This window comes from Hyperoodon ampullatus (assembly GCF_949752795.1).
Source record: "Hyperoodon ampullatus genome assembly, chromosome: 13".
NCBI lineage: Eukaryota > Metazoa > Chordata > Mammalia > Artiodactyla > Ziphiidae > Hyperoodon > Hyperoodon ampullatus.
Genome location: NC_136926.1, coordinates 5,324,481 through 5,343,621, shown reverse-complemented (window position 1 = coordinate 5,343,621; position 19,141 = coordinate 5,324,481). Strand labels below are relative to the sequence as shown.

The 19,141-nt window shown below is 46.5% G+C and overlaps 1 protein-coding gene across 1 annotated transcript in view; it reads left to right on the top strand.

Annotated features, from left to right (window-relative positions):
* TMEM132B (transmembrane protein 132B) overlaps positions 1-18,243 on the top strand; it is a gene marked incomplete at both ends in the record, with an annotated part of 376,262 nt that extends 358,019 nt beyond the window's left edge. Inside the window, 4 exons of the mRNA XM_079717037.1 lie at positions 8,929-9,134; positions 13,228-13,498; positions 15,263-15,454; positions 17,095-18,243. Of these exons, the coding sequence (XP_079573163.1) occupies positions 8,929-9,134; positions 13,228-13,498; positions 15,263-15,454; positions 17,095-18,243 (1,818 nt within the window). The remainder of the gene's footprint in view (positions 1-8,928; positions 9,135-13,227; positions 13,499-15,262; positions 15,455-17,094) is intronic.
* Positions 18,244-19,141: the final 898 nt, after the last annotated feature.

The window sequence follows — 19,141 nt, the reverse complement described above, 5'->3', positions numbered from 1 at the left end:
TCTGTTAATTTGCATGTCTGTATATATTGATTTTTTCCTGTTTCCAATTTTTGTAACTAGACAGAAAAATCTCTCTAGACACAACTTGTTCTCTTCTGTACTTTACCTTCTTGTTACACAACAGGTATTCGGTCAGGGGTGTTGGAAGACAGTATTATATCAGGGACTTACATTTAGTGATCACTCAGGAAATGGTGATTTTATTTGATTGTTTTTTACCTGAAGCTCCAGGTGACAGGCAACTCATTTCTTCTCTCATCTCAGTCTCTGAACTCAGAGTGGGTATTTGGTGAGTTTGACATTAGTACAGGGTCATTGGGTTGTACAATGCACGCTGGAAACTCTTGTGTCAACTTAGCATGGAAGAGCTGGACCGAAGATCAGCACTCAGAAAACACTTGCTGTCTGTTAAGTGATTTTTGTGGTTCATCTTATTTAACACTTAGGGCAGGAATTATCATCCCTTGTCTCATTTCTCTGTTCCCCGTGCTGGAAAACGTCCTTGCAAAAGCTTTCCGTATCACACTCCCCCACTTCCCATTCTGTCATGAACCCACACCATCAGAGGTTTGCCTCTTCTCCGCTGAAGTCCCTTTGTCAAGGTCTCCAGGGTTCATGGCCAATTCCTATGGTTAGCTTTTAGTCCACAACTGACTTGACTTCCTCTCTGTTTGATATCAATCCCACCCTGTCTTCGGAGAATCTTCACCACTTACCTTTGAGATACCGTTCTCTCTATGGCTTTTCCTTCTTTTTTTTTTTAGTCTTTAAAAATTTTTTGGCCATGCCACGTGGCATGTGGGATCTTAGTTCCATGAGCAGGGATCGAACCTGAGCAGGGATCGAACCCGAGCTCCCTGCAGTGGAAGCACGGAGTCTTAACCACTGGATCGCCAGGGAAGTCCCCCTGGCTTTTCCTTTTTAACAAATTGGCCCCATACTGTCAGGTCCTTATATTCATGGCCTCTAAGTGTTAGCAGGCTCAAGGCTGAAATGTGGGATATTATTCAATCTCCTGGCTTTAAATACTGCATATGCTGGCATAATCCAAATCTATTTCTTCAGCTTGAGCCCTTCTCCATGGGCTCTGTACTTGTGCTTCCAACTTCTTACCTAACATCTTCATTCAGATGTCTAATAAACATTTCACATTTAATATTTTTGAAATGGAACTCCAGATTCTTTCTCTCTTCCCCAAATCTGCCTTCCTGCAGGCCTCCCTTATCACAGGGATGGCAATGCCATTTTTCTGGTTGCTTGGGCCAGAAACCTAGCAGTCATCTGTGGCTTCTCCTTCTCTCACACCCAGTGGCCACTCCAGCAGCAGCTCCTGCCAGGGCTGCCTTCAGAGGCCTCCTGAACCTGACCACCTCTCATTCCCTCCATCATACCACCCTGATGGGAACCTCTTTCACGTCTCTGTTGCATGGGCTCCTCTTCTGCCACCCCTGCTAGAGGTATTCTGTTATATCTTCCAATCATGCTACTTCCTTGCTCCCAACCCCCACAGCTTCTCATTATACTTACACAGTGGAGTACATTCCAGCCCCCCTGGCTACTTTTGTGCTCCCTTGCCCTCCTTTTTGGTCCTTGAATATGGCAAGAACATACCTGTCTCAGGGCCTTTGCACTTCCTGCATGTGCTCATGACTCAGTTCCTCACTCATTCAGGTCTCTAATCAAATGTGATCTCTCCAGGGAGGCCTTCCCTGCCCATTCTAACTAAAACCGTTATCACTGTTTTCTTACCTTGCTTGATTTTCCTTTGAAGCCCATCTCGCTACCTGATGTTACATTTCTATCTAGGTGTGTGTTGAGTTTGTCTGTCTCCCCCATTCCACAGTCAGTTCCATCAGGGCGGGGACTGTATTGTTCATCACTCTATCCCCAGCACCTAAGACAGTTCCTGGGTCTTAGTTGACATTAAATAAATATTTATTAAATGAATGAATGACTTATTCTTATTTTACAGCTGAGGGATCTGCAGCAGAGAAAAGCTATGTCAAAATACACTGGGACTCTGAGCTGGCTCTCTCCATCCTCCAATGATAGGATGGGAGGGAGTCCAAGCTGGAAACTTCGGGTACCCATGGGTTCACAGATGCAGAATCCGAGCCCGGAGATGGGGGGTGACTTATTCAGGCATGATGAGGGGAAGAGTTTGGACAAGGACTCAGGTTACTGGACCTCAGGCTGAGGCACCGAGCTGCTGATTCCAGCTCCTTCTGCCTGGACTTGAGTACTAACTATCAAGCTGGCCTCTAATTAATTGATACCTCATGCTTACTGACACATCAGTGGTGGCCTGGGGCCAGGGGAAGAGGGAGCAATGGACCGAAAAGGGGCACAAGGGATGCTTCAGGAGGATGGGAGTGTTCTGTGTCTGAGCATGACAGTGGTTTCACAGCGTGTGCACCGTCAATCTCATCTAACTGTACCCTCCAAACAGATACAGTGCATTGAACAGAAATTACACCTTGATGAGTTTCATTTAAAAAATCCCAACGTGTGTATTTAGCTCTTGCCTTTCCCAATCAGGTCTTCCTTCTGTGGGCTGTACGGGGGGGGGGTAACACACAGTTTGAGGACCCCCTGCCCTCCGATTCAGAGGACCTGAGTGCGAATGCCTGCTCGGCCCCTCACAGCTGTGATCTCTGCTCAAGCTGTCTCTCCTGGGCCTCATTTTCCCCATCTATGATATAGGGACAAAACACTTAACGAATGGGATATTTGGAGGATTTAATGGCTATCATTCTATGTAAAGCTTTAAAAACAATGCATGATGCATAGTAAGCACTCAATACATGATAGCTATTATTATTATTATTTTTTTTTGCGGTACGCGGGCCTCTCACCGTTGTGGCCTCTCCCGTTGCGGAGCACAGGCTCCGGACGCGCAGGCTCAGCGGCCATGGCTCACGGGCCCAGCCGCTCCGCGGCATGTGGGATCCTCCCGGACCAGGGCAGGAACCCGCGTCCCCTGCATCGGCAGGCGAACTCTCAACCACTGTGCCACCAGGGAAGCCCGATAGCTATTATTTTTGCTCTTTGTACTTCTTGGGGATATAAAAGCTCAAGGTAAAATGAATTTTTTTTTTTTTACTGTGTTACTTTTTTTTTTTTAAACAATTTTATTGGAGTATAATTGCTTCACAATTGTGTATTAGTTTCTGCTTTATAACAAAGTGAATCAGTTATACATATACATATGTTCCCATATCCCTTCCCTCTTCCCTCTCCCTCCCTCCCACCCTCCCTATCCCACCCCCCTAGGTGGTCACAAAGCACCGAGCTGATCTCCCTGTGCTATGCGGCTGTGTCCCACTAGCTATCTATTTTACATTTGGTAGTGTATATATGTCCATGCCACTCTCTCGCTTTGTCACAGCTTACCCTTCCCCCTCCCCATATCCTCAAGTCCATTCTCAAGTAGATCTGTGTCTTTATTCCTGTTTTACCCCTAGGTCCTTCATGATATATTTTTTTCTTAAATTCTATATATATGTGTTAGCATACGGTATTTGTCTTTCTGACTTACTTCACTCTGTATGACAGACTCTAGGTCTATCCACCTCATTACAAATAGCTCAGTTTCGTTTCTTAAAATGAATATTTTTTGAGTACCCACTGCTCCTCAGACAAAATATACTTGCTAAACTTGGTAATAAATACAAAATGTTTGATTTGGTAATTGAATTGAAAGGTGTTTTTTCTTTACATAGTTTCTTTTTGCCTATCTTAATATGTAATTCAGCATTTATTGTGAATTTGTGAGAAACATACTCTGTGATTATATAGCTTTCCCCCCATTACTCAAATCTTTTTATTCTTCATTAATACACAAACACACATAACATATATTTATAAAATTAGTATTAACGCGTCCATATAATCCTAAAAATTTTTAATTTTATTGAAGTATGGTTGATTTAAGATGTTGTGTTAGTTTCAGGTGTACAGCAAAGTGGTTCACTTATATAAGTGTGTCCATATAATTTTAACTGCATCATTTTTTCACTAAATATTATATCATGATTATTTTTCCTTTTTCTTAAATTTTATTTAAATTTATTCTAGGATTCATAGTGTTTAATTTGTATGCACTGCTATTTATTGAACTAGGCATTGTTTCATTTTTATTTTCATTATGAACATTGCAGAAGGCACCCTTCACTTTATTCAGCTTAAACAAACACCATTTACCCTTCTTTAACTGCTCTTACCAAGTTGTCAAGGAGGTAGACTGCTTCCATTGCCATGATGATGTAGCTTTTTTCTTTCTAACACATTTCTCAAGACGGGGGAGGGGTTAAGAGGGAAGCCTTGTACAGCAGGGGCAGCTCCTAAGGTGCAGACACAGATGCATCAGCCATCTGGCAGACTCAGAGGGGGGACACTGATACACAGACTCAATTCTTGCTTCTTTCCTAAATAGAAAATGAAACGAATACTGTATCTCACAAGATCCCCAAAGGAAACATATTTACATCGGGAGACCACCGTTTGCCTCTATTACTCTAAAGTACTGTAACTGTGAAAGTGTAATTTGACAGTAAAACAATGAACCTCTAAAGGCAGCCTTCCTAAAATGACATTGACAAGCCATATGGCACATGCTCACATATTAACGTGGCACGAACTGTCATTTTCAATCTCCACGTTCCTGTCCTCAGCCCTTCTTATATTAGGATTCACTGCATTTGCTGTTCCAGCTTCCCCTGGGGGCTCAGAGAGCCCTGAAGGTATTTTCTGGATGAGTAGTGGGAACCTGACTCTAATCTTTACCTCGCAGTGTCTACCTGTCTATTCCAAAAGCACACATGCCCTCACTGTGTGACATGACACAGGTCAGGTCTCTCAATTCCTAGCCAGAAGGCCGAATTTGCCACGGGGAATCCAAATTTCTCAGCTCATTGATCTCAAACTTCCTTAGGATTTGGACTAGGTTTCTTCTACCAGTCTATCTCCTCTCGTGATATCCAGAGCATAACACTGCCTGAGCCACCTTCTCCCACTTCTAACCCAGACACAGGCTACTCCTGGGGCACAAGAATGAATGGGACCCAGAGGAAACCAGTGACATATTCACACTGAACACCTATGTACTGAACACTTTATGTGGGTCATCCCTGCGCTAGAAGTGGAGACGCAGGAGGTAAGAGGAGACAGGTCCGTGGTCTCAAGCAGATCACTTCCAGGTGGAGAACAGAGATAGGAAACAAGTAACCAACCAGGAGCATGCAGAGAGTGATAAATATTGAAAAGTACATCATAAAATATAACACGGATAGAGCAATCCAGTGTAACTAGCACAGTGTAAGCCATATGACTTAAGCAATATGAATAGTATAATATACTGTCAGTAACACAGATATAGTGTAAATATAGTTTACATAGTAGCACACACAGTAAATTAGATAGAGGAAAGTAGTAGAGTGACCAGGTGAGGGGCGTGCAACTTTACATTAGAAATGACTCAAGCAATCCCTTCTGAGGAGTGACATTTGAGCTGAGTTCTTACATAATTTATGCCACTTTTGGTGGCAAGTAACAAAATACCATGGACCAAACTGGCTTTGATAACAACAGAAAGAAAGACACATGATAAGAAGTTGAAAAGTCATGTGGTACCAGGTGGGCTGGTCCGGTGGTCCACCCAGGTGGTCACTGAGGATGTGGTTCCTTCTGTCTTTCTCTCCTTCCATGCTCGCCATGTCAGCCTGGTCCTTGGCCAGCCCTCCAAGGCTCTGAGATCACCATTGTAGCCCCTGTTGTCACCTCCCATGTGGCAGCATCCAGTGGGAGAAGGAGGGACCACTTTCTGGGCATCTCGGAGCCAGGAAACCCTTCCCAGAATCCCCAGCAGACTCCTCACACCTCCTTGGCCAGAATTGTGTCACATGACTTTCCCTAAGCCAGTCACTGACAAGGAGCATGGCTGGGCAGAAAAGAGGAAGATGTGCATGTGTGTATGTGATGGGGCAGCGGTGCTGGTGTGTGATTGAGTGGCCCGTAGACAACCAGTTATATCTGCCTCAGACCTGAACGACAAGCAGGTCTCAGTCACAGGAAGATCGTGGTAAGGCCTTCGGAGGGGGATAAGCTCAGGAGCGCCAAGGGAGAGAAGACCCATGGGGGACTGGTGGGGAGTCTGTGCAGGGGGGCAGGGAGGGAAGTGCAAAGGGAGCCTGGAGAAGGAGGTAGTACCACGTCCTTAGGTCTTGTAAGCTGTAATCAGGAGCTTGGACTTTGTCCCGTGTACCGTGGGAAGTCTCTGGAGGGGACTGGTGTGAACAGGCAGGGGAAGGAGCACTGGGCCAGCCGTCTGCAGTCCTGGGGGCTGGCTGGCATCATTACACACACAGGTAAAGCCCTGGGAAGTGATGTTCCCTTTCGCTACCCTGGATTTAGTCCAGGTAAAATGAGGATCATGATGCCCGCCCCACAGAGTTATTTGTGGAGATTAAGGCTTTGAGAGGGGAAGAAGAGCATTGCAGGCAGTGAGGTCCTATACCCATAAGAGATACCTACTGCAATTGATTCTCATTATTTGCAGTAGTTATGTCTTATAAGGTCACTGCAAACACTGAATTAGCAAATACTAAACCATTCCTTCGAGAGGAAATGCACACATGCACGCATACATACATCTCATATAGATCATAATCATCCTGAAAATTCAGGACAGTGAGGTCTGTACTGTAGAAGGTAGGATGGGGAAAGTTCTAGCAATAGGTGATGCCTACCTGAACCAGGAGAAGCTGAGGGCAGAACCCGCTACTGCACCCACTGTAGAGTTCTGGTCAGTAAGGAACCTTGTTCTCTTGAGATAGGTCTGCGTGTAGCCACTGAGTGCAGGGATCTTTAGGGGTCTTACCGAATGTCTCCCGGGGCAGTGCTCTGGAGGGAAGGCAGGGGTTTCTCTAGAATGGGTCTTCCACCCCTTTCTGAGTACTTAAGGAAGGGCATTCGGGCTCAGCATTGGGTCCCCATCGCAGGAATTTAAAATAAGAACATGGCGCTCCATTCCATTTTCTGCTCTAATAGAAAATCTTGTCCTGATTGCTCTCTTTACAATCCTGGGCACAATAATGCAGATTTACATCCCTCAAACATGCCCTAAAAGACAGCTGATTTGCTTGTCTCATGGTTTTTCTTCTCCCTTTTAAAAAGTAAAGCAGACAAAGAGAGGGGACGGGCGAAGTAGATTCTTTTAAGCTTCGAAAAGTGATTGAATTGTCTTTTTTCAACTCCCACTGGAATTTCAGGGGGAGAAACACATTAGCTGCCAATTTCCACTGCCATCTGAGGGCAGATTTGCTGCTCAGGGTAGTAGAGCCTGGAGGGCAAGGGGCTATGGAAGGCTAAGTTCTGACAGGATGGGGAAGCGGCTCCCCAGATGAACTCAGCCTGATGCAATTTCCCTCCAGCAATGCTGCCTATTGCTTTGTGGCCCAGGGTTATCAGGTCAGTGTCACTGTGATTTCTGCCCATCTTCCCATTAGTGGCCTTGGTTAATTACGCTTAAGGATTCCTAAAGACGTTGGTGCCATTGTGAAGTGGCAATGACAGGTACCTGTGTCTGCAAGGCTGATGCAGGAAGGGGTTTAAGCATCTCGTTAGTTATTTTCTCCTCAGTCTTTGACTACACTCTACAGTGAATCAGGCTCATCTTTTCCTTCTTGTGGGAGAAAATTCACATTCACGCCCTTTTTTGGGGGGAGGAGGGAGGTGATGATAATTTGTCCCAAACAACGTGGAGGTTTGTTCTTTGAGTTTCCACCTCGGCACTGCTGACATTGCTCTGAGCCATTCACCTGTTCACATGGAGGGGCCAGTTGGACGTGTGCACCTGGGGCTTGGAAGGGAGGCCTGGGCTGCAGGTACTGATTCAGGCGAGGAAGAAGAGGTCAAAAGTGAGTCTTCGTCTGTGGCTTGCAAAACGGGCTGCCTGGTGGCCTTCCAGGTGGGGAGTCCTGACAGCGGCCCAGCACCACACAGTACCCTTAAAAGTAGTGTGTGACCTCCAGCCAGTGACGTTGCATTGCTGGCCTCAGCTTCTTCATCTGTAAAATTAGATGGTGGACCTCTGGCAGTTTTGTGGTTCTGTGCTGAACTGAGTGTTGGTTTTGTGTCTTCTGCACATAACGTGACCTTTGCTCCCTCCCCCCCCACCCAGATACATACGTAAAAGACATTCATTCTCCTGATAGTCCAGGAGAGAAAGTCATCAATGTTTTCCTTGCTTATCCGGAAGATGTGAAGTGAAATGGGGGCTTACGCTGTCTAACAGCCAACCCGCGAATGCATGCACGCTAAAGGGTGCCTCCATGTGCTGAGTCAGAAGTCCGTAACAAAATGCCGCGTCCTCACCTCCATCCTGCAAAATTACAGTGTGATGGGGCAAAAAATAATTATGTCCGCATTTCTAGTGCATTCCATGGGTATTCTCCTGCAAGGATTTTAATCTAGTGCAAAGCTCTCTTGGTTTTTCAGGGAAAAAAAATCCCCTTTATGGCTTGACCGAAGTGTTGTTTTAGTAACATATAGATATACCTTTTTAAGCATCTCCAGATATGGTGCAAGAGTGGAATGTGTTGCAAGTGGGGTTTGATTAGCGATGCTTTGAGTACATAAAGGAGGTGAGGTAAAGGGGAAAAAACACTCACGAAAGGCAACAAAGGTTATGTAACTGCATTAAATTATGTTTATGATTTTACTTGTCAGTGGTTCGTCATACAAAATGGTTTTCCTGGAGTCTGTTGTCCCTAATTAGTGCCTACAAATTACCTTCTGTTCAAGTCATGTTCTCCTGGTTGTCCTGGGTCTCATAAATCAGAGCTGTTGCAGTTCATGAACTTTCATTGTCAGGTTTTGCACGTGCTTTTTCCTGCTGATGCATCTGGAGATTCTATCCCCTCCCCCAAGGTCTCCAACGGCTGCGATTCGATTTTTGTGAATGGGAAGGAGATGAAGAGCAAAGTGGACACGATCGTGAACTTCACCCACCAGCACTTCACCTCCCAGTTAGAGGTCACCGTCTGGGCTCCCAGACTTCCCCTGCAGGTCGAGATCTCGGATACGGAGCTGAGCCAGATCAAAGGGTGGAGGATCCCAGTGGCTTCCAACCGAAGGTGAGGAACCAAGGGGGTGGGGGAGGCTCCGATCTGAGGCAAACGTCCTCAGGGACCCAGGCCCTAGGGAAGCTGCATCCACAGTGGGTGATAGTGGGATCGGAGTTCAGATGGATCTGACTTGGGTACTTGCTTTGACAGGAGGCGATTATAATAGGGATAATAATCATCTCTACCTCGTAGAAGAGTTGCTAGGATTCAGTAAAATGATGCAACGCATAAGAAGCACCTAGCTCAAGGCCTGGCATTTAAGGGAATCGCTCTTTTTTTATTCCCTACTTCCTTGTTCTTCTTTCTTACCTTACCTCAGTTTCCTGCTTATAAATATCAACCGTCCTCTAGGGAGCACAGTACAATGGTTAAGTTGTGGGCTCTGGAATAAGGCCACTGAGTTTCACCCTGGCTTTCTCACGTACAGCTGTGTGACCTTGGGCAAGTCACTTAACCTCTTTCTTCCTGTTTCTTCATCTATAAATTGGAGATGACAATAGAGTTACTGAATAGAGTTATCCCAAGAATTCCGTGAAAGGATACATCCTGCGGTAGACAGAATTCTAAAGATAACATCCCTTCAAGAGTCCCGTCTCCTGGTTATTCAATCAAGCACAAATCTGGGACTGCTGTGAAAGGATTTTACAGATGTAATTAAAATTCTAAATCCGTTAATCTTAAAATATGGAGATTATCCAGGTGGGCCTGACCCATCAGTTGAGCCCTTTGAAAGCAGAAAGTTTTCTCTAGCTGGTAAATGGTACCATACAGTATGAAACATTTAAGAATGGACATGTTTCTATTCAGCATAATTCCCTTGAGATCCACCCCAGTCGTTGCATGTTTCCATAATTCATTTATTTATTTTGCTGAGTGTATCCCCTGGTAGGGAGTATCACAGTTTGCTTAATCATGCATCCACGGAAGGACACGTGTTTTTTCCAGTGAGGGGCTATTTTGGATAGAGATGCTATGACAAAAGCTTAACATACAAGCTTTTGTATGAATGTAGATTTTCATTTTTCTGGGGAAGATGCCTGAGAGGGGAATTGTTGGGTTGTATGTTAAGGGCATATTTAGTTTTTTGTTTCTTGTGGGTTTTTTGGCGGTACGCGGGCCTCACATTGCTGTGGCCTCTCCCGTTGAGGAGCACAGGCTCCGGACGCGCAGGCTCAGCGGCCATGGCTCACAGGCCAAGCTGCTCCATGGCATGTGGGATCTTCCCGGACCGGGGCATGAACCCATGTCCCCTGCATCGGCAGGCGGACTCTCAACCACTGTGCCACCAGGGAAGACCATGGGCATATTTAGTTTTAAAGGAAGCTGCCAAACTGTTTTCCAGAGAAGCTGCTGCATTTTTCATTCCCACCAGCAGTGTGTTAAGTCATCCAGTTACACACACATCCACATCCTTACGAGTGCTTCAAAAGGTTACCTGCAGTGTGGCACCATTTATGATGATCTAGGAAAGAGAAAGCAAATTAGTGGTTGCCATGAGTTAGAGATGGTGTGGAGGTATAAGGCAGTACATAGGACACCCCTGTGGTGACGGACCAGTTCTGTATCTCGGTTATGGTGATGGTTACATGAATCTGCATGTGATAAAAGTCACACAGAACTACATAGACACACACACAAATGGGTATTCATTAACCTGTCGAAATCTGAATAAACTCTGTGGTTTGTACCAATGTCAATTTGCTGGTCTGGGTGTTGTACCACAGGTATGCAAGATGTTAAATCTGGGGGGCTGGCTAAAGAGTGTACAGGGCCTCCCTGTAGGATCTTTTAAACTTTCAATGAACTTGAAATGACCTCGAAATTTAAAGTTTTTTTTTAACACAACAGAATGCAATTGTTTTATTAATATCATATTTCTAAAACTTCATTTATTCACTCACCACTTTTATGAGACTGCAACTTTTGAGTACCACCTAGAATATACTTACTACTGTTCTTTTTTCAGTTTTATCTATTTATTTAAGAGAAACTCCACATCACTATCAAAAAGAGCCAACTAGTAAAAATTAATGCAAAGAAAATATTGTTCTTAAATTCTGAGTAGATACAGTTGTTTGTCTGAATTTGTCTTTATGAGCTGGGAGAGACTAGCAGGTATCAGAGAGCCCTTAAAGATCACCTGGCACCAAACAGAGACGTTCCCTGTGATATAATCAGGAGGATTGAAAAATAAAATGGAAACAACCTTTCTGTGTGGCAGCCAGTGTTTTTAGTGCCACCTGGAATCATCTCACTTAAAAGCAAGGATACTTACCCCTCACTTTGGGAAACTCAAATTGCTAGGTGCTGGTGAAATTTTCTTCCTGTAACTAATAATCTAAACTCAAATTAATTTTTCCATTTTAGAGAGTGTTGAGAAAAAAGAATAATCTCATTTCTTTTACCAGTCCAGTCTGAATTAAACTCGGTCTAAGCAATCTGCCCCCAGTATGATAATTTACTTTATATACATCACTAATAGAAGACGGGAGAACCTGTGAAAGCTAGTTTTACTTTTCTAACCTTGAGGGTTAACCTTTCAGGGAGGTGGAGTGACATATCATTAAGAAAGTGGGTTTCAGAAGTGACACGGTGCTCGTCCCAAACTGCTGATAACGAGCTCTGTGGGCCTCATATTAACTGCTCTGAGCCTTGGTTTCTTCACGTAGAAACGGGAGCATGCTTCAGGGCTGTGGTGAAGAGAAATGAAGTCCATTATAAAAAGGGAGAGAAAGGGACTTCTCTGGTGGTCCAGTGGTTAGGGCTCCACGCTTTCACTGCCAAGGGCCTGGGTTCGATCTCTAGTTGGGGAACTGAGGTCCCACAAGCTGTGCGGTGCAGCCAAAAAGATTTTTTTTTTTAATTTTTAGAAAAAGGGAGGGGACACCAGTAGAGGGACAGCGGCCAGGCTTGGACTCCGTGTCGAGGTGACTGGTTGTGTGGCTGTGACCCAGTTGCCCCTTCTCTCTGTGCCTGGGTTTCCTCAGCAGCGAGATCAGCGCCTAGAGCACCCTGTTCCTCGGGGCCTGTGTAGATGACATGGGTCACTTGTGTGTGGCTGGCAGGTGGCACATGGCCCATTTGCATCAGCTCTTTACAGGAGCACGCAGGGCAGGACCCGACACGTGCTAGGTCTAACCCAGCGCATATAAGTCTCTGCCCCTTTCTTCCCTGACCCAAGACCCATCCACCGAGGGCCACAGACCAGTCAGCAGCCATCAAACCAGGTCCTTTCATAAAGGACACGGGACAGGTGTATCTGGAGGAGAAGGTTCTGGAATGGCCGAGCCAGAGAGGGTTTCTCAGGGCGGGGGTGGGCAGGCGAGTAGGGGGACAGGAGGAAGGAGGAGAAGCCAGGACGCAGGTGCCAGACGTGGTTCAGTAGTTTCAACAGCTCTGCGGGTCGGTGGCCACTCAGATCAGGGCTCATGGGAGGTAGGCGGCTTTACCCTGATCACCTTTAGGGCTGGGAGCTCAGAGGAAGCCGCTTCTGTAGAGATGGAAGGGCCTGATCCAGGGAAGGGGCTGGATGTGGGCACTGTCCCCAGGTGATGGTTCACGAGGGCCGCCCTCAGGTTTCGTCACACCTGGCCTACATCTCCTCAAGCACACCTGCAGGGCGGTAAGGGGGGTCCTTGTCATCTCCACTCCCAAGGTGAGGTGCCCATGTGGGCGTGACTGATGGCTCAAGGCCAGTAAAGGGAGGTGGATGCAGCCTCCACGCGGCCCTTCTGACCCCAGACCTCCCGTCCCCTCCTCTAGCCCCACTTCATCCCCGCACAGGGGATCGTGATGAAGTTGCAGGCTTCCAGAACACAGGACAGAGATGCGGCCTCTACCCGTGTGGGGCTGGTCCCCCCTGGTGCTGGGCGGGTGCGCAGGGGCCGAGCTGGGCTTCTGTGCTCCAAGCACGTGGCAGTACACGTGGCGCTCGGTGACCACCAGACAGTGCCCGGGGAATAAACGAAGGAGCGGACGGCGGGTGACCCGATGGTGAGCGGCTCACACCAAGCAGGGCAGAGTCACGGGGAATCAGGACAAAGGGGGGCACGAGACACCTCCCCACAGCGATGACGTTTGCTCTGCCGTGTGTGTGTCCCAGGCCCGCCAGAGACAGCGAAGACGAGGAGGACGAGGAGAAGAAGGGGAGAGGGTGCTCCCTGCAGCACCAGCATGCCCTCGTGCGCGTCCTCACCCAGTTCGTGGCCGAGTCGCGCGACTCGGGTCAGCTGAGCTACATGCTGGGCCCCGACTGGCAGTTTGACGTCACTGACCTCGTGATGGATTTCATGAAGGTGGAAGAGCCGAGAATCGCTCAGTTACAGGACGGCAGGACCCTGGTGGGCCGGGAGCCGGGCATCACCACCGTGCAGGTACAGGCACCCACCCCTCGCCGCCTCCCACAACCCCGGTCTGTGTTGATAAGGGTCCAGGCAGATGCTGTCGTGCAGGGCGGTGTGCACCTGTGTCAGAGAATCATGGGCAGTAACAGAGGGTTCGTCGGTTCTTACAGTCCAGACTCAAATTATATCTTGCATTGTAGAGAGAGTTGAGAAAAAAAATCTCATTTCTTTGACCAAAGCTGAATTAAACACACAGTCTAAGTAATCTTTCCCCCAGTATGATAGTTTACTTTTCATGTATCACTGATAGAAGACAGTAGAACCTGTGAAAGCTAGTTTTATTTTCCTAAACTTGAGGATTAAACATTTAGCTATGTTTTACCTTAACAGTGGACAAAAAATTAAAAAATAAAACGTTTTGCACTAAAATTAATAAAAAGCACTCTCCATTTTATTATAATAATAGTAAAACTATTTTCTAGCCAACACTGACAGGATAATTCTGCAGAAAGAGTGCAGCATAGTTTTTTTAATAACAAATTAAAATGTTGCTGCTCAGAGCTAATTAAGTCAGATTTTAGGTTTTGCCAAAGTTAGTGTTTGACAAAGCTGTACTCAACCTTATATTTTTATTACTCTTCTATTTCTATGTAACAAATCACCGCCAGTCTCCCAACTTAAAGCACCACTAATTTATCAACTCAGAGTTCTGAAGCTTGGGAGTCCAGGTGAGCCTGGAGTACCAAGCCAAGTTTACCACAAGGCTGTGGTCAAGGTGTGGGCCAGGCTGGGCTTATGTGCGGGCTTTGGAGAAGGATTTGCTTCCCAGCTCAGGTTGCTGGCAGAATGCAGTTCCTCGCAGTGTGGGGTTGAGGACTCTGTTTCCTTGTGGACTGTCAGCCAAGGTCATTCTCTGCTCCTAGAGGCCACCTGCCTTCCTTCTCATGGGGCCTCTCCATCACCAGATTCTCACTCTTTGAATCTCTCTGACTTTTCCTTCTTCCACCAGCCAGAGAAAGCGCTCTGCCCGTGTGATTACATGGGACCCACCCGGCTAACCCAGCATAACCTCTCTATTCTAAGGCCAACTGTGCCATAGCCTATAACATAGTCGGAAGGGTGATTTCTCATCAAATTCACAGGTTTGAGAGATTAAGCAGGACCTCTTTGGCAGGACAGGTCTAGAAATTCTGCCCACTAGATATTCCTCTCCATTTGTTAGTCACCCCCACTTGCAAGCTAGATGGTGCATTAGGAGTGGTTTCTTAGAAGGAGAATAAGATTCTCTTTCCCACTTTGCTTACCTGGTTCATCCAATGATGATGCAGCAGCCCACGCAATGGTGATTAATGGCCCGTAGTGGACATCTAACTGCCCACTGAAAGCAATAAGAGCAGGGAGAGATGGCCGAGCACCAATCCCTTAAAGTGTTACTGCACTTCTGCCATTTTCACACCTAAATATTGGTTGTTGGAAAGACGTTACTCTTTGGTGCTTGGTACCCAGGTGGGCAATTTTTAGTTATTGCTTTTAAATTAAATCATGCTTTTTTTTTTGAAAATACAGTGCTGGTATAATGATGTGAATCAAAGTAAAGAAAATGGACCAAGATGATATTTGTAAAACTCCTTCACTTGGAGAGCGTAATTGAACAGGGGCATAACACTCACACACACAATTTCCATACGTGCACTCATGTCGGGAAAACTGGAAGAACATGGTGGTGGAAACACCAGTTCAGGAGTTTTGAATGGTGTGAGGGGCAGAGACTGAGGTGTCTCGCTGACCCTGCAGGTCCTGTCACCTCTCTCTGACTCCATCCTGGCTGAGAAGACGGTGACCGTCCTGGATGACCGTGTCACCATCGTGGACCTGGGCGTGCAGTTGGTGGCCGGCTTGTCTCTTTCCCTGCAGCCTCACAGGTTGGACAAAAGAGCCATCATTTCAACAGCAGCTGCCCGGGATGTTCTTCAAGCCCCACAGCAAGTAAGATTCCAGAATCCTTTCGTCCCTGGCCAGTTGAGACCGCTTCTCTCTCTGTCACATCCTGCAAAAGAGATCCGTAGAGGGAGCACTCATAGCTGGGACTGGTGATTCTTGAAGCTTCTTCCTGTTTATCCAGTCTGTCCTGTCCCTGAGAAAAGTACTCAGTGGCTTAGATACATTTTCCTCGTATGTGCTTCTAATCCACCAACCACATGCCCATAGGCCACTTGCTTTAGAGCAGCCTTATCTGTTTTAGGCACAGTCCGCTGCTAGACCGTGACCAAAGGGTCACATGTTTTCCGTTTTGCCAAAGCAGGTGCCTTTTGATACAGTAAGTAAGTCCCCTACATATGAACGAGTTCCGTTCCAAGAGTGCGTTAGTAAGTCCAACAAAGTTAGCCTAGCTACCCAACTAACACAATCAGCCATATAGTACTGTACTGTAATAGGATTATAATACTTTTCACACAAATAATACATAAAAAACAAACACAAAAAATAAGCCTCTTTTTTTTTTTCCTTTGGTACGCGGGCCTCTCACTGTTGTGGAGCACAGGCTCCGGATGCGCAGGCTCAGCGGCCATGGCTCACGGGCCCAGCCGCTCTGCGGCATGTGGGATCTTCCCGGACCGGGCCACGAACCCGCGTCCCCTGCATCGGCAGGCGGACTCTCAACCACTGCACCACCAGGGAGGCCCAAAATAAGACATTTTTAATCTTACAGTACAGGACCTTGAAAAGTACAGTAGTAAAGTGCAGCAGCTGGCATCCAGGGGCTGGCATCGAGTGAAGAGGCAAGAAGAGTTACTGACTGGAGGAGGAGAGTGGGAGGGAGATGGTAGAGTACTACTGTACTCTGTACCGTCCTGTACAGTAAAGGACACAAAAGCACAACCACTTGTAGAGGATGCAGGCACGTGACAATGTACACCAGACACGTGAACTAGTTTATGTGATTGGACATGTTAACGCACGTTCGCATCTTTGAAAGTTCACCACTTGAAGTTCCGTATGTAGGGGACTTACTGTACTCAGAAATTCCATTTCAGCTACTTGAACAAGCATGGCTAATAGGCACCCAATCACCACTGTTGACAATTATTGCCAACTCTCAAACTCTCCCCCATCTTTAAACTTTGACGTGTCATTGATAAAGATACCAGGGCACTGTGCCTTTCAAGCCAGCTGGTCTCGTAATGCATTCTTCCTTAAGCGCTTCCAGCCAGTGCATGTTTTGTTTCATCAGCATTGGCTTCCTAATAAAGAATGTTCAAAGGGATATTCTCTTGAGCAGGCGCCTGATTAGTTGCACCTGAATATGATTCAGATAAATTGCCTGATCTTTCAAAATGTTTTTAGAAAGGTCAAAGTCAAATTCTGTTGTCTGGCATGCAATAAATTAATATACACTTTAATGCACTTGTTAAAGCATATTATTTGTTTCTCACATCAACTATAGCTAGAGCTTAGGGCTGATGCCGGTTCCAGGCAGTGTCGAGAGCTATTCACGATGATAAAACATAGAAATCAATTTTTCTCAGATTGTATGTTTAAATAATATTACATAGGAAATCACATCTACATTTGCAGGTTTGAAGGAACCTGATTATAACATAATGCTTTGCTTTCATTTTTCTTAGGAAGCAATAGTCAGTTCTTGGATTCTGTTCAGTGACGGTTCGGTGACACCTTTAGACATTTACGATCCCAAGGATTTTTCAGTGACTGTCTCATCGTTGGATGAAATGGTGGTGTCTGTCCAGGCAAACCTTCAGTCCAAATGGCCGGTTGTCGTTGCAGAGGGGGAAGGGCAAGGGCCCTTGATTAAACTGGAAATGATGATCAGTGAGCCCTGTCAGAAGACCAAGAGGAAGAGCATTCTTGCCGTGGGCAAAGGGAACATCAAGGTCAAATTTGAAGCAAAGACTGATGAGCACCAAGGAGGCACCAACGACGTGGAGGGCGTCAATCGGGAATATAAAGACCACCTGAGGAACAGCATAGAGCGCGAAGGAAGCCAGGAGAGAGCAGTGCAGCAGTGGTTCCAACATGGCGCCTCTGCCGGCCATGAGGAAAGTACCAACAAAAGCACAACCCCGCAGTCTCCCATGGAAGGAAAGGATAAGAAGTTGCTCAAGAGTGGTGGTCCAGACGCCTTTACAAGCTTCCCCACTCAAGGGAAGTCACCGGAACCCCATAATCCTAGTGACCTTACGGTGACCTCCAGGGGCTTAACCGACTTGGAGATCGGTATGTACGCCCTGCTCTGTGTCTTCTGCCTGGCCATCTTGGTCTTCTTAATTAACTGTGTGACGTTTGCTTGGAAATACAGACACAAAAGATTCACCGTGAGTGAGCAAGGCGACATCCCCCATTCCCACGACTGGGTCTGGCTGGGGAACGACGTGGAGCTTTTGGAGAATCCGGTGGACGTGACCCTCCCGTCGGAAGAGTGCACGACCATGATCGACAGGGGGCTGCAGTGCGAGGAGAGGAACTTCCTCCTGAATGGCGGTTCCCAGAAGACTTTCCCTAGTCAGCTGCTCAGACCTTCTGACTTTGTCTATGAGAAAGACATGAAAAACGAACCTCTGAGTTCGTCCGGCCCAAAGAGGAAGAGAGTCAAGTTTACGGCCTACACCACCATCCTCCCGGAGGACGGCGGTCCGTACACCAACTCCATCCCGTTTGACCGTGATGACGGCATCCAGTGGGTCTGCCCGGACATGGGGCTGGGGGCGTCCCAGGGCTTCAGAGAGTACATGGAGAGGCTGCAGGACCAGATGTAAACTCCTTTCTCATGTCTGTATTCACCTTTATGCCTTCTGCTTTTTGAATGGTGGAGCCGTGAGTCTGATCAGCAATAGGGGATGAGTTAACAAAGCTTCGTTTGTGGAGGTCTGGCGGGATCCCTTTTGAAGCAGGCATCAGGGAGAGCAAAGGCAGCTGCGTTCGAAGCTAGGCAATGTCTCGAAATAGGCCACAGGTAGGTCCTGGAGAAAGTCCAAGACCACGGTTTTATCTGCTGCCTGGTACTAGCTCAGTTCAAGTATAATAAACCAGACCCCACAGACATTGTTAATCATCTCGTGGCAAAACGGCCGTGTGGAATTAGAAAAGACTCGGGTTTGATTTTTCTACTCCTAGACCTTTTAAAGCACAGTGGACATTTCTTGCCCTTGGCCTGAGGTTGGACATACATGAAAGATGCTGAATGTAGCCGTCCATATTTGTTACGAGCACTGCTCATTATTTTTATATATCTTTGCACCTGCACCTGGTTCCTTTGACCTCTGCAATTCTTTTTGAAACATGAAGACAAGCAGTTTCATTCTTTTCTCTGAAACCTGTTTGATTTACATAAGAATTTTAGTCCCTGTGATGTGCCACGTCCTGTTATTTCCTGGGTGTCTGTGCAGGATTTCAGGGTCTTTCCAGTTTTCCTCGCTGCATCCCTTAGGGGCAAAATGTCTAAGAAGCTTAGCCTCATGCCGTCCTTTCTTTCTTTTTGTTGTTGAACTTTCTTGTATCAGACGGGGATGTGGGATTTTACTTAAAATATGAATATGCTGTAAGGGAGGGCCATCTTCTTTACCGTTTTCTACGTGAAGCTTAAAAACTTTGGAGAAAAGTTGTGAACAGTGAACCTTTACTTTTATCTTCTGCTTGCGGGAGTCATGAGGACCT